The sequence below is a fragment of the Cantharellus anzutake genome (assembly GCF_015039405.1).
Source record: "Cantharellus anzutake strain C23 chromosome Unknown EI90scaffold_3, whole genome shotgun sequence".
Lineage (NCBI taxonomy): Eukaryota > Fungi > Basidiomycota > Agaricomycetes > Cantharellales > Hydnaceae > Cantharellus > Cantharellus anzutake.
The window spans coordinates 363,911-377,923 of NW_024066953.1; the positions used below are offsets into that span (position 1 = coordinate 363,911).

The window sequence follows — 14,013 nt, forward strand, 5'->3', positions numbered from 1 at the left end:
AGGTCCGAGGATCTCAAACTCCTGGATGATCTTATCCACGGAGTTGCTGCCCTGCCGCAGAGTGGCCAGCTTCTGTCTGGCTGTGGCCTCACAGTTCAGGTCCTGGAACATGGCATCGAGTTCCGTGTTGAACTCATCCATGGTGAGCCAGGGTGAGCCTGTCGTCAGTAGCGCGATGGTGCACTGCATCGCCCACGCCCCTGCAGTCCCTCCCTTCATATAGGACAGGACAAAGAGGATCTGGGAGAGGGCGTTGGGGAATTCCACTGCTTGGACATGGAAATATATGCCGCATTTGGCCTTGAAGCGGTCAAGGTCCTCGGCTGCTCCAGAGAAGGCAGTGGGGGGGGCGACTTTAGGTGGTTTGGGTCTGGGGGCGGGTGCAGGTGTTGGTGCGGGGACCAGCGCTGTAGGCGGGATAATCGCCCACGCGCAGAGCCGGCTCGGATACCCGCTTCCAACATTCAGAAACCACTTTCATTCACGCGACGACTCGGTACAAATTTGGTATCCAAAAATAGTCCTAATTCGTACGATTCTGACGATACCAAGAACGTCCTAATCGGTGGAGATTTGACGGAGTTCTATATTGGACAGGTTAGGCATGGAAGGTCACGAGCATGTGCGGGCGTGGGAATCTCAAGCGGCAACCCAGAATTCCAGCCTCACTCGTTCCCACGGCGTCTAATAAATTGGTAAAAATGCTCATTGGCTGTGTGAGAGTTATCTCCGGCTACACTTCCAATTTAGGCTCTTAATTCCGTAAATCCATTGAGATATCGCTTATTTTCTTTTATTTTCATATTTTGCCATCATTTCAGTTATTGATTGATATTCTTTTATTGTTACTGTTACCCTTTTTATTATTTCGCCTAATAAGGTACCCAGGTGCCATATGGTACCAATATTCACCATCTATTATTTCTAAAAATAATTATTTCTTATAATCCTGTACATACCGGATTTTCAAAAAGAAGTTCTCTCCTCCCCCAAATTCTCTAAGGTGCTAGGACGCGCTAGAGAGGGTGTGAGTGTGTGGAATTCCAACAGTAGGAATAAGGGCAGCTGTCTAGCTCACAACGAGTGAGTAGTGGACGCTGAGCCCGGACCTTGCGGAAATCCCGGAGAACCCACCACGGAGTTTTAGGATCGAGAGCATAGCGAGTTTAGTAAAGAAAGTAGGATTTTAGGAGAGTTTGGCCCCACGAGCTTAGTCGGCATAGAGAGCCGCGAGCCCTCTTGCAGCGCCGGTGCAGGTGTGGCTGGGGGCTGGTTTTGAGCTTGGCTCTCTACAATGGCCTGAAGCTCTTGGAATCGGGACAGCAGTTCATCGTACTGCTCTTCGGTCACCATAGCGGGGGAGGCAGGGGAGATAAGGTTGAAGCCTTCTTCTGCTGTCAGGGACAGCTCCGAAAGCAGCGAGGTCCCGGCATGCGGGACTCGGTGGGACAAATAGCAGCTGTGCATAGCAGCGATCCCGTTGCGGGGTGAGCGTCCCCGACCACTTAGTCTGAAGTGGGAATGTGAGTTATCATTAAAAGGGAAGGCTACACTACTTGCTTGAAGTGGGAATGTGAGAAGAAGGCTACTTCTTCGGTTCCCACCCCAGCTGTTATTATATACACGCAGGATTGGTCACGTGGGGTGTGCCACGTCACCCTCGCACACAGCCGTGGTTCTCCGGGTGCCTCCGCAGGAGATCCCAAGAGGGCCCGCTGTGGGTGTGGGGCGAGTGCGGCGGCGGTAGCGGCGATGTAGGGATGGTAAGATACAGGAGGGGAAATGGGCATGCGTGCCAGTGGTACATCGAACAGCAGGAAAGGTGGTCCATGTAAGAGAGAGAGAAGGAACGAAAGAGAGAAAGAAAGGAAGAAAGACAGAAAGGAGAAAGGAAGCGGTGTGGAGTGGGGAAGTGGAGCGGGGGTCGGGTGGGGCGTGCTGGGGCATGCCCTGACAACTTGTCAGTAATATTCAGTAGGCTAACATCTATCCCCGTTAGCTCTGCCCTGCTCAGTCCTGCTATTCACAGGCCTGCCCTCGCTGTAACTATGTATACTTAACTTGTACATAGGTTACACTCCAGTGATAAAATCGACTAGAGTTGATCCCCCTTTTTAGTTCTTGCTGCCAGTAAGTAAATTAGGGCACAGACATGTAACTTGGCACAGTGCTCCTGGCCTGAGTCGCTGAGGCCGAAGCCCTCTGCCTGTCAGGGGATGCACATGCTCATGCAGGATGCTCTGATAACCTAGTTGTGATTAAAGCCGGGGGAAAGGGATGTCCCCATCTTAGGGTCAGCTATATACATGTAGAGTCTGGCAATAAGGAAACCAAATGGATTGCCGATAGAATCACGTGATCATAGAATGTTCCAGAACAATGCCAGAGATGATCCGGGTCACCGGGGCTTAGGTAAGCGGAGTAGATGGGAATTACCGGCATACTTCCCACGCACATATGCGCAGCCAGCATAGGGTCCAGGGTCGTTGCTGATCCCTGGCACTGCCATGGAGACAACTCCTTCATCTCACTCCAGTCTCTAACACAGGGGTCTTTGAGTATTTCTAAATGGTGTAAGCAACAGAGACACCAATGCACCTTCAAGGCTCAAATCATCCGTAACGAGTCCCTTTGTTAGAACCGGGCAGAAACAGACGACTCCAGAGTGGAATCGGAGACTTAGCGTGGAGGGACCTTGGCCTCAGCGACTCAAGCGGAGCGCTGTGCCATTGCTGTTTGTCCATTTGGTCCTTAATTTCACAGTAGGTGAGCAGGAAGTCTCTAGGGGGCATTTCAGGTCGATTTCGGACTGAACCAAAACGAGTATGTACAAGCACCGATATATATAATGGAGGGGGCAAAAGCACAAGGAAAACAAAGGGTACCAAATCGGAATGAAGACGTCCGAACGGGAACAAAGGGTAGAAGAAGCGGAGCAGTACCGAAGGTCATAAGGCAGGACCTGTGATACGTCCGAAAGGAGGTAAGGAGGGCGAGGCCCAGAGGGGCAGGAGGATGAGGAGAAGTGGGGATGATGACTAACTGGCTAGAATAGGAAGAAGCAGTAGTCCAAATAGGGATGAGGGGAAAACGCAAGAGATACATTACAAGCGGCGAAAGTGCCGAAGGCGATCTGCGAAGCTCGGGGGTTACGGAGCTTACGGAGGTCACGGAGGCGGGGTTGAAAGTCCAAGGGATATTGGCAATGGTGTTTACGTAGTATGAGGTCACCAATGCAATGGACTAAGACCGAGGTGGAGTCAAAGTCCGAGGTAGGGACTATGATGGAGGCTCGGAGCAAAGGTATGAGCGGTGTCCGAGTGCGAAGTACGGGACAGCGGTGGAAGGTCGTAACTTGGTGGGAGGGTGGCGGAGGAGTACCAGAGGGAGGAGAGAGGGGAAAGGTAAGGAAGAAGGAGTGGCAGAAAGGAGAGTTGTCAGGTCCGAAGGTAAGTATCGGAGCGGACGGGGGAAGCGTAGGAGGGTGAAGGTGTTGTGAAGGAGGAGCGGAGTAGGAGGAGGAGGAGTAGTAGGAGGGTGGCGAGAGGGGCGGCATTTGGTCCGAGGTGAGTATCGGAGCGGACGGAGATAGGGGAGGAGAGGGAAGGAGGAGCAGAGGTGGCGTGGGGGGTGAGAGGAGGTGTGTTGCCAGGACCGGAGGTGAGTATCGGAACGGCAGCGGTAAGGTATGACTCCGGAGGTGAAGAGGGTGGAGGTCCGGAAGTCGGGTAGGGGTCGGGTATGCACGGATATGACACCCTTCTCTAGTATATCTCCAATATCTCTGACTGTCTCAATAGATGAATGACCCCATATTTTCTGCACAATTCCCTTCACAATTTGATCGGGGGGGACAAGTGGTTGGAATTGTGGCCTGTCTTCAGTGGAAGTATGTTGTGCAATAAGCTCTTTCAACTCTGCAAACAGGCCATCTGTAGCTCTGAGGAAGTTGTTGGCAGTGGAAGCCATAGTCAACAAGGTCATGCCACTGGAGAAAGTGGCCTGAAGGGTCAGAATGGATGAGTCAAATGCATTTGAAGATGCATTCTGCAGGAGGGAAGGCATTCTCGGGGGATTTCTTGTTCTACCAGTGATTTTTGGTTTGGTGGGAACGGAAAATTTTCCTCAAATTTGCATCTGAACTATCAATTTTGATCTAGCAACAAGCCTGAAGAGAGGAATTTGTATCTATGCCATTTCACCAGCCTTTACCCCATTCGACCCATCCTCTACATTGCAACCTTGTATCAGGTAGCAGACACAGAATTCAAACGGAAAATTGGACATTCTGACCCTTTCCTCAATGCTACACATCTACACCCATCTGCAACCAACCACAGGCTGATTTTGTTGGAGGAACCGTGTGCTATGGGAGGCCGGATGAGTTTTCGTACAGCCACATTCCCACACCCGAGCGAGGAACTCGCCCGGACAGCCACATTCCCGCGGTAGCGTGACTACTTGGTCACAACACCTTTTCTTCTTACTTATTTTGGTCACTTCGGACTTATCCGCGAAGTCCACAAACTATATTCAATCTTTTGAATTAGTTTCCCTTTTCCTCAGTTCTCGCGCATATAGTGAGACTGAGGTTAGTTATCTTTCTTTCTTTCTTATATCTTATAACTCATTGTATATTACCTTATAGCTTTACTACTAGGTAATATAATAGTTCTCGCGCATTAGCTTGAGACTGAGCTTTAGCATTAGAGCAAGCGGTTATTCCGTTAGATTTCCCCTTTTGCACCCCGTTTGACTCCTTTGCCAGTCCAACACAGTGTGCAAGAGCTCTAAGTGGCGCTCCGGAACATCGAGCAGGCCGCGATCGGAGCCGCTATTTGTATTGTAAGTACGGTCAGGGTTTCAATGTAAATAATCGGCATGTGAACGAAATGTCCCTGGATCTGAATCGTGTGTGTCGGCAGAGACAGTGGGGCCCAGGCCGCATCCCTCAATAACCCAAACAGTGTAATCTGCGCAAGGTCTATGGAGGTCAGGTGTAGTGGGTGGTGGCAGTGCCACCCCCGTTTGACCACATTCATACCCCATCACTCCTATATCACGCGACCACATGCATTCCCCCCAAACGGGACATAGCCACCTGCGAAACAAAGGGATCGCATCAAGTTTCCATGATCGGCCATGATGAGAAGCGTGCGTTCACGCCCAATGTGGCGATCTCTGCGAGCGGCACCCTTCTGCCATTCCAGGCCATTTTCCGGGGAAAAACCTCAGCGAGTCACCCTTCGAGGAGTGTTCCAGGTTATGCTGCAGCAATGGATTTTGGATTTGTTTTTGAGTTCTCTGGGAATGACACGTACTGGGCTAACCTTGCGACGATGAAGTCATTTGTAAAGAGCCTTATTTCAATGCAGAAAAAGAGCAACTCTCCCTTGATCCACTGCAGGAGTGCATCTGGCAGCTCGACGCATCGCCAGTGCACACATCCCTTGAGTTTCGTGCTTGGTTGTATGAAAACTTTCCCTGGATAGTTCTTGATTATATCCCTGGTGGATGCACAGAGGTCTCTGGCAGCCCTGCGACGTTGGTATACAGTGCCCACTGAAACACGCTGTGAAACGATCACAGCAGACAGCAGCGATAAAAGAGGTCTACTCGCAGTTACAAACTGGGGTGGACTCATGCAATGTCAGGCTCGACACTAAGCTCGGAACACTAAGGGACCGTGTTCCTGAGACCCTCATTCACGCATTCAACGCCATGAATCAGGAGGATAAAATCCAGAAGGTGAGTTGATCGGACAATATTTATCATTTCTGTGTACACTGTACTAACTATATCCAGGCCTTCGAACTCTGTTGCTCAGGCAATTTCAACCTATCTCATTCCAGCCTAACCAGTCGCCCACTACGCCTGATCCTCGACTCCCTCCCCCAAACCAATCCCGATCTTGCAAGTGCAATAACAGCACCCCGCAAGCAACCCTGTAATGATGGCAAACGGCTCCCAGGCTCCAGCTCTGTCACAGTTGAGACAGAGTTCACGGATACTCCGGAGGATGATGCCGATGTGATGGTGGAAGAGGTCTTTGAACATGTAGCTGGGTGTGCGGTGGATGGGCTTGAGGTGATTGACGGTGGCCTGCAGGCCGCATCAACTTATGCTGAGGAGGCTGAGTCTGGTGTCCTCCTAGGTGAGACTACCTTAATCCCTTCTTCCTCGGGTCTTCAAAACTGTGACCTTGGCCGTGGAAGGCGAGTCAGACAGGCACGCAACTTGGAGGAAGAAATGGCGATTGCCAATTTTTGAAGGTATGTATTACCTAAAAAAGAAATTTGAAATATATTTGCATAGCCATGAGGGCCGCATTGACTTGCCCCAACCTTTTTCTCAACGTGATGCGTGACAAAATGGCATATTTGAGCCGGACCTTTTTGCTAGCGTGACGCGTGACAGGTAGTTGGTTGTGTTAGTACAGTACGTCCGCGTCGTTGGTGGAAAGCTTGAGGAGAAAAGCTGCCATTTTACGACGGGGATTATGAAATTGAAGTGCTGCGGAGACGAAATGAATGGGGATCGGATCCATTTCGCGTACTCACCCACACAAACATAGGTACATCATACATATATCATCAAACATTATTGATAAAATCACACTCTCTTTCATCCTTTGCCGCCACCATCGGCCCAGCGCTCACTAGTACTTACCGTCGTGCTAAATCTTCACACTAATAGCTAGATCACCTCTCGCCCTTTTTTCGTTTTTTTTTTTTCATCACTGCAACTCCTGTCTATCCCGACATCGCACTTGCACTGCAGCACCACTTGGGTTACCGCGGAACCGCCAAGTAAGTGCTCTTGCATGTCTGCTCAATCCCGCCCCCCCTCCCCACTCGTATTATGATATTATAATCAGCATTTCTCATCAACTTCATTTCCTCTCGCTTAAGCCTCGTCTTGACCATATTCTACCCACTAGCTTAGATCTCCGCAACTTTCTGTATCCCAAAACTTTCACAAGTGCTAGTCATTACTACTATCGCTGCTACCCCAGCTACTCCAATGTCGACTGGTACTCACAATCAAGGATACCAGAATTTCTCCTTCACTGCTCGGCATTTGTCCCCTCTGCGAGTCACTCCCATGGCCATTTCATCCGTCAACACGAGCTTGATTGACTCTGCGCCTCTCGCTAGTGCTGCTACCTCTGCCGTTGCCGGGACCAGTACAACCAGCGCTGTTACTCCACGGGAGGAATGCGACGATGTCCCCCCTTCTGTTAGTACCACGAGCACTGCCGTGAAGACTCGCCCCCACTTCAAGTGGAAACCCTCAGATTTGTACATACACCACCATCCCCAACATCATCATTCACATATCCAACTCCAACGTCGTCCAAGATCTCCTTCCCCAAAATCCAGTCCTTCCCCGGGCTCAACTTCAATAAGCCTGCTCCCGCATTCTTACTCCCATCCCTACTCCCATCCCCACCCCCATCCAACTGTTACCCCTCTCTCCTCTGCGAACCCCCCGCAATCACAATCTCACTCGTCCTCTCTCTTGCCGCCGACCTCAGCGGCATCACCCTTATCTTGGCCGCTTGATGCGAAAGTCACCCATGAAAGAAACCTGACGCCCTCATCAACGGAAAGACATCCATATGGTCCAACATCGGGAGTATTCCCGGCCAGTGAGATAGAGGGTACGACTGCGAACCACCATCATCATTCCAAAGGAAATGGCCATTCAAACCCCCCTCCCATATTCTTCCGTCCACCTCTTCCCTCAACCTGTTCTCGGCGACCGGAACACTTTTCTTCCCAATATCCTCAATATTCCCAATCCCAACCCCAACCCCGACCCCATTACCATCCTTACCAGTTGCTGCCACAGCAAAATGATGACCAATATTGGCACAACCCATCTCCGGACCAACATTCTTACGCAACTCGAACAGCACCTCCTGTATGTAGTGGCCACGCATGTGGGTGTGTGAAACCGGTGGGATGGGGTTGGGGAATGAGTGTACCAGAGTGGCTCAAACCTTGGCTACCTATGTGTAGTTGGTTCGCCACGACGATCGGATTTGTGAGTCATCGTTATTTTTTTTTCCCCATTGGGGAGCCGGTGAACTGACTATGTGTTGTTCCTTCTCTGATTCCAGTTTATCGCTATCGCCTTTTGGCGAAAGGAGGTTTTTCAAGGTACACTGATTTCCTTTTTTTTTTATGTTTGATTGCCGTGGCGGTGCTGCAACATGTCATCCCGTTTTGGCATCCTGTGCCCTCCCCTGACTCCTTGACCTCCTGATCTCCATTTTACATCACTTTCGCTGTAACCGGATCCTGGAAAAAATCTTTTCTTACTCCTGTTTTGTCGTTAGGATTGGATGACCTAGCGTCCTATCTGAAAGAGGAGGGATACTATGGACATATGATCATGTTTTTCCTTATTTTACTAACCACGTTCCGTAAGTCCTTGATCTTCCTGCTCACCCGCTTTCCTGCTTACCAACAATCTGACAATGACTGTACGATCTAGCCCCCCTTCCCCTTTACTCAACATTCATGATGCTCTCGGGCTACACCTACGGCTCTCTAACAGGTTTCTACATATCTTACACATCGTCTCTCGTAGGAGCCACGATCGTCTTTTTGATATTTAGATACGTGGTTCCTGTGAGATGGACGATGAGGATGATGCCGGCGTCCTTGAAGAGAGTGGTGAGAGTTATCGAAGAGAGGTGGGTTGTCTTCTTGTTAGTGAGGGTTGCCCCGTATCCTTTCAATGTTGTTAATGCTGTGTTGGGGAGCGGGAGTGGTAGTGGTGGCGGCTTTTGCGAAGGGGGAAAAGGAAGAGGGATGGAATTGCGAGTTTATTTGGGGGTTACGGGGGTGAGTTTGTTAAAGGTGTTGGTGCACACGAGTATAGGGAGTGGAATCAGGAGTTTTCGGGATTATCATTCTTCCTCATCTTCGGAAGGAGGTAGTAGAGAGTGGACGTGGAAGGAGATATGGGGATTGTTTGGGATATTGCTTTGTGTCGGGTTGTTTGTTTATTTGGGGATCGTAGCGAGGAGAGCTGTTGACGAGCTTGAGGCGGAAGTTCAGTCTCGGTCTCAGTGTTTGGAGGAAGGACCATTGCGTCGCCATTCTTCTGTTATCGTGGGAGGAACAGGAGAGGAAGGAATGGATGAAGGGGCGGTGATGAGGAGTGTGTCGCCTGGTGTGCATAGTAGCACGGGGCGTGGGTACGAGAGAGTTCCGATGACCGAGACGCCGTATGGAATTCATGACGAGCAAAGGTTGATGAATGCATTGGGGATTCAATTGCATGAGGGCCCATCGGTTGCTTTAGCCTCGGTTTGATCAGAAGGCTCTTAGCCTGCCCACACATTCCGGCTGCAAATTTTCCTTCGCACTTCAACAGCTTTCCCCGGTACGAGGTTTTCTACAGGATGCTGAGGATTAGCCTTTCTTCTCGCCGCATCGCATCTCTCTAATCGCCGAGGATCTGTTATGGACCTTGCCCGGTTTTCTTTTTTTCTTCTTTTCCTTGTGCCACCTTCGTTTCATTATATCCCCCCAGGCTTCAAAACCTGCTCTTCTCTTTCACTTCCTCCCCTTGATCGGGGAGAGAATCGGTTGAACTGTCTCTCCTCTTCCTCGGACTTTGGAAACCTCGTTCGCATCCCCTCGTCACTTCATTTCTACGATTCCCCTCATCTGTGTTATTACATCCGCCTCGGTTTAGTCCTTCTGCGCCATCCACTCTTCATGCGCCCCCGGGCTCCTCGTTCCGTTCTCATTCCTTCCTCGAAGTTCGAGGAATTTTTATCGCGTCCCCCTATTCTGTATATTTCCCTCGCCTCGCTTCATCTTTATATTCCCTCTCATCTCGCACATTCCTTTCTAAGCTCATCATCTGACCTATCCCCTCCCCCCGTTCTCGTCCTCTCCATCTCTTTCCTTCCCATTCTCTCACATCTACATAATATAGTCTACGCTCCTTTTTTGTGTTTTCATATTCACTCACTACCGCGATCTCTCTTTACTTGAACATTTCAATGCTTACTTACCCTAATCAGGGCTAACACAACATTCAACCCCAGTCTGCTGGGCCAAATTTCTAGTAGTTCCCCGGGAATTAGCATTCATTTGTGATGGTTCTAACTTATGGACTTCAGCCCAGCGGTCACGGTCATTCTTCCATTTTTTTTTCCTTCCTCCGTTGCTTTGACCTTCGTGTCTTTGACATTTTGGTTTACCCTCTCGCTTGCCGCAGCTGTCCGCTGCTAGCTTCTCGAATTCAGGGTCTGAATCATCTAGTCTAGTACTAGGGACCTACTTTCTTCGCGCTTCCCCCCCCCTCAAGCCAAGCCAACCTAGTTGTCTCTGCGCTTCTCCCTTACTGTGTTACCTTAGTTGTTCTTTCTTTCACATCCTAGTACAATCTCGTCATTCGGCCCTTGAATCGCTTACGTCTAAGCCGCGATCGTTCTTTCGTGAGCCCCTGTTTCCCAACGCGTATGTGCATCTTCAATCCTGTCACTAGCCCGATATAGGCCCAAATCCGAAGATAGGGAGTACCAGGCCACCGTGCCAGTTGTGCGAGAAGAACGCCAAACCGATAACGGCATGACCTGTTCACCGACCACTCAGTGGATGATTTTGGAGGTTATGAGAGAAAAGGCATTTAATCCATCCACCCCGATACAAGTGACAAGTGACAAGTACCGAGTTCAACCCCATAGAACTGATGGCCTCAGCAGGCTGTAAGGGGTTGTAGAAGTATCAATCATACCAGGACGACGTGCATTTCAGCTACCAAGAGCAATACAAAATCGCCATCAGGCTTAGTACATGGGTAAACATGCATGCAGAAAGGATTCACGATGGTTTCGCACCAAGCATAACTCCGACCTCTGGAGATTATCCCCGAGCAAAAGCCAATCGTCATATTCCTGCAGGATCCTGGAAGCTTTCCTATGAACCTATAAATCATCACTTGATTTCAACTTGAGCTTCTCAAACTAATCGTCATCCTTGAAATTTTCAGAATCTATGAGTTAATTGCCCAAATCATTGACAAATCGATGACCACCATCTTACCCAATGCCAGCAATCGTGACTGGCCAAGCGGATATCCTCACCGACGGCCGAGTAATGAGGCGGCTGCATGCAGTACGCTGCAGGAAGCCATACCCAGTTCGGCCAGTAAGATCATATCATATCCGCAACGACGTCTACTCAAGTGGCCCAAAGTGGCCACTGATTATGGGCGATAAGGCAACAAATATCCAAAAGATGCATCATGCATGAATCAACATTTGCGCAACGATCATGATGCAAAATTACTTATCAATGGCTAACCCAACTGATGACCCCAACCCATGCTTTGGCAGCTAAGGACTGCGTATCCTTATAATTGCGTAGTGCCACCAACGGTACCAAACAAGAGTATAATAAATTGCGATAGACTCTGGCGATAGACTTGTTGAATCACAAGAAGAAGAAGACTCGCCATCAGTGCACAATAAAGGGCTACATAGTGATTGCTGTCAGCATTCGATTGGGTACTCCTGGCCATCACATCAGAATTATTAGCTTTACGCTGCGGCGGACATGACAGTAGGATCCAGTGAGCGCCGTACTTTAACAGTCCAGCTGCGAGAGCCGGAGCATAAGCCTATGCTGCCCGTAGCATTGTCATCGGTATGAACTGAGCTGTGCCACCACCGACACCACATGATGCTCAACCTAAATCACCCACAAATGTATCGTTTATACCGCATCACTGTAGTAACATGCTTCCTCAGTCAACACACTAATTTCTGTGAGAATATTAACCCTTCCGATATCACCACGTACTAATTGAGCTGCCGCTTGGGATGCCGCAGCAGGGTTGCGGAAAGGATATAAAGACTGAAGGACGTCCGATGGATGATGGCTCAACAAACACCTAAACAGCTACGAGATGTTCCTGAACTTCGCAACAATTAGCCTCATCGTGACCCTCCTTTCGTTCACCGCCTCTGTCACAGCCCATCCCACCGCCAAAGCCGAGCCCCTCAGGCCGGTCGAAAACCCGGCATTCGCTGGTGCGATCCTCAGTGATGTAAGTTGTTGTGCCTTAGTATTCATATCAACCCGGGATCTCACCGTTTAACCGTGCGCTTCCCTTAGTCCGATTATGAATATGTTACCTCGACCTTCGCTATTCCGGACCTTCACTCGACCGATCCGCACAGCGTCCAGCACTTGAAGGCATTAGTTGGCCTTCACTGCCTTAGTACTGTCTCCGTATTTGTCAGTTTTGAGATTCCTCCCAATGGGACTGTTAAAGCCATGGTAAGTACCCAATGAGGCTGGCTTTCGCTTTCGTGTAGTGTGTTGATTACTTTTTGGTCATCGTTACTGTATCAGGGGCGGATTCCTGGCTAGAACCCATTTCCCCGGAAATATACTTCAACGCCGGGGATGTAGCTAGGATATCCATAGAAATGAAGGGCACTGGATACGTCGCAACTATCGAGAATTTAACCAAGAAGACTAAAGCGGAAACGAGCGGCACTCCCTCGAGCTCTGGCCAACCTGCCGCCTGCCTCAACAATGTACGCGCTGCGATATGGGGTATCGATGAATCCGGCGACAATCCTTTTGTGGAGTTCAGCAGTATCGAGTTCTACGACACGCACGCTCGTGCCGCAGGAGGATCAACGCCGGTTGGTCCGAGCGGAGCGACCATTTATAACATCACTGCAGCTAACGGGGCAATCCTTACTTCCACTACCATCACCCCTTCCACTGTGACCATTTCGTATCGCTCAGGCTACTCAGATCTTTCAGCAGAACTGGGATACTGATACTGCCAATGTTGGAAATTACCATGGCTAACTATGCTGGTCATGATTGATTCTTAAACGTAGTATCGATGCGATCTGATGCCATTCCTCTTTATTCTCTTTGACTGATGGGTTTCTGTTGGCTGGTCTGACATGCACACGAACGGAGCTTGTTACAACTTCTTTCCCACCAGTCTGACGATATCCCTCTTGTTTGTTTCTCGACAAGTCATTACATTTCCATTCCAAATGCAGTACACGTCCGTACAAGCGAACGAATTACAATCCCAGTTTTCATTCACAAGTTTGAATACGGGCATCCATATGGCGATTTCCAACTCGCTATAGTCTCTTTATGTGTGGACCACAGAATTCGAGCTGAAAGGACATCGAACATCATGTTGAGTGCCCTAGTTGCACTACAGAACTACATACCTACTGTTGGAAGTAACAGCGTTACAGGCCAAAACCCGGTCCCGCACAATCGCGCTTTGGGGGCGGTGCCGGGATGTCATAGTAACTTAAAAGTTACACAGTGGCGCAGGGGCAATGCGCCTTTGTTCCTTTTGTTCTGTTTCTATTTCATGTGTCTTTCTCCTTTGTCTTGCGTGTAGCCTTGGCGGACGATGCAAGCGGCGTAAGTCTGTAGATGCAGATACCCCACTAATACACGGTATCCGGCGACGTCTTGGCAGATCGCGGGTGTAACTTAACACCTACAAATCCCAATAGGAATAAAAGAGGTATTACAGCTTCTAGCTAGGCTAATGTGATGATCCCCGTTGGACCGGAGTCGTGTTGAATTTCTTGGAGTCTTGGGAGTCGTAGTACCGTCATCTTTCCTTCCTTGGTCTTCCTGCTACCAAATTAAGTCATGCAGTGTGCCATTAAGGCGACTGTTTATAAAAGCAGAAACTACTTCGCTTACGTCTCCCTCAGTTCAACTACGTTTGATATCATACTGAGCGTAACACGCTAAAATAAGTCGAGTTACTATTATCCCAAAAACGAGTAAGCACTACAAAACACAAGTTGGAAGATGTGTTCACTGCCATTGAATTCCCTATCTGTAATGGACGCACTGTTGTATATATAGGCCATCATCGAGGACGGGACTCTCTTGCGAACTTCAGTTTTTCGCTACCTCAGCTTATCGGTGCGTTAGTCTAGGCGGAACAATTGCTCAGGGACTCACTAGCAACTAAAAT

The 14,013-nt window shown here is 49.5% G+C and overlaps 4 protein-coding genes across 4 annotated transcripts; 3 read left to right on the top strand and 1 right to left on the bottom strand.

Moving 5' to 3' along the window:
- The first annotated feature begins 5,278 nt into the window (after nucleotides 1-5,278).
- On the top strand, nucleotides 5,279-6,581 carry EI90DRAFT_1291530 (uncharacterized protein). Its single transcript, XM_039051615.1, has 2 exons — nucleotides 5,279-5,748; nucleotides 5,806-6,581. Exons 1-2 carry the CDS (start codon nucleotides 5,515-5,517, stop codon nucleotides 6,268-6,270), a joined length of 699 nt encoding a protein of 232 aa, XP_038922624.1. The 5' UTR covers nucleotides 5,279-5,514; the 3' UTR covers nucleotides 6,271-6,581.
- Nucleotides 6,582-7,043: 462 nt separating this feature from the next.
- Nucleotides 7,044-7,945, bottom strand: EI90DRAFT_3011567 (uncharacterized protein; the record flags this gene model as incomplete). The annotated part of the gene is made up of 4 exons (XM_039056477.1): nucleotides 7,044-7,292; nucleotides 7,337-7,462; nucleotides 7,533-7,669; nucleotides 7,714-7,945. The coding sequence occupies 4 exons, from the start codon at nucleotides 7,943-7,945 to the stop codon at nucleotides 7,044-7,046; spliced, it is 744 nt and encodes a 247-aa protein (XP_038922625.1).
- Nucleotides 7,946-7,980: 35 nt separating this feature from the next.
- Nucleotides 7,981-9,329, top strand: EI90DRAFT_2904003 (uncharacterized protein; the record flags this gene model as incomplete). The annotated part of the gene is made up of 5 exons (XM_039054161.1): nucleotides 7,981-8,049; nucleotides 8,126-8,165; nucleotides 8,345-8,431; nucleotides 8,503-8,781; nucleotides 8,821-9,329. 5 exons carry the CDS (start codon nucleotides 7,981-7,983, stop codon nucleotides 9,327-9,329), a joined length of 984 nt encoding a protein of 327 aa, XP_038922626.1.
- A 2,534-nt stretch (nucleotides 9,330-11,863) lies between these two features.
- Nucleotides 11,864-13,119, top strand: EI90DRAFT_3031765 (uncharacterized protein). Its single transcript, XM_039058337.1, has 3 exons — nucleotides 11,864-12,078; nucleotides 12,147-12,311; nucleotides 12,350-13,119. The coding sequence occupies exons 1-3, from the start codon at nucleotides 11,938-11,940 to the stop codon at nucleotides 12,824-12,826; spliced, it is 783 nt and encodes a 260-aa protein (XP_038922627.1). The 5' UTR covers nucleotides 11,864-11,937; the 3' UTR covers nucleotides 12,827-13,119.
- Nucleotides 13,120-14,013: the final 894 nt, after the last annotated feature.

Excerpts from the sequence above, each read along its gene's own strand:
- EI90DRAFT_1291530 (XM_039051615.1), top strand. The coding sequence starts at position 5,515 with ATGCACAGAGGTCTCTGGCAGCCCTGCGACGTTGGTATACAGTGCCCA. Across the intron at positions 5,749-5,805 it reads AGGAGGATAAAATCCAGAAG|GCCTTCGAACTCTGTTGCTC; the intron begins GTGAGTTGATCG and ends AACTATATCCAG.
- EI90DRAFT_3031765 (XM_039058337.1), top strand. The coding sequence starts at position 11,938 with ATGTTCCTGAACTTCGCAACAATTAGCCTCATCGTGACCCTCCTTTCG. Across the intron at positions 12,079-12,146 it reads CTGGTGCGATCCTCAGTGAT|TCCGATTATGAATATGTTAC; the intron begins GTAAGTTGTTGT and ends CGCTTCCCTTAG. Across the intron at positions 12,312-12,349 it reads ATGGGACTGTTAAAGCCATG|TGTGTTGATTACTTTTTGGT; the intron begins GTAAGTACCCAA and ends GCTTTCGTGTAG.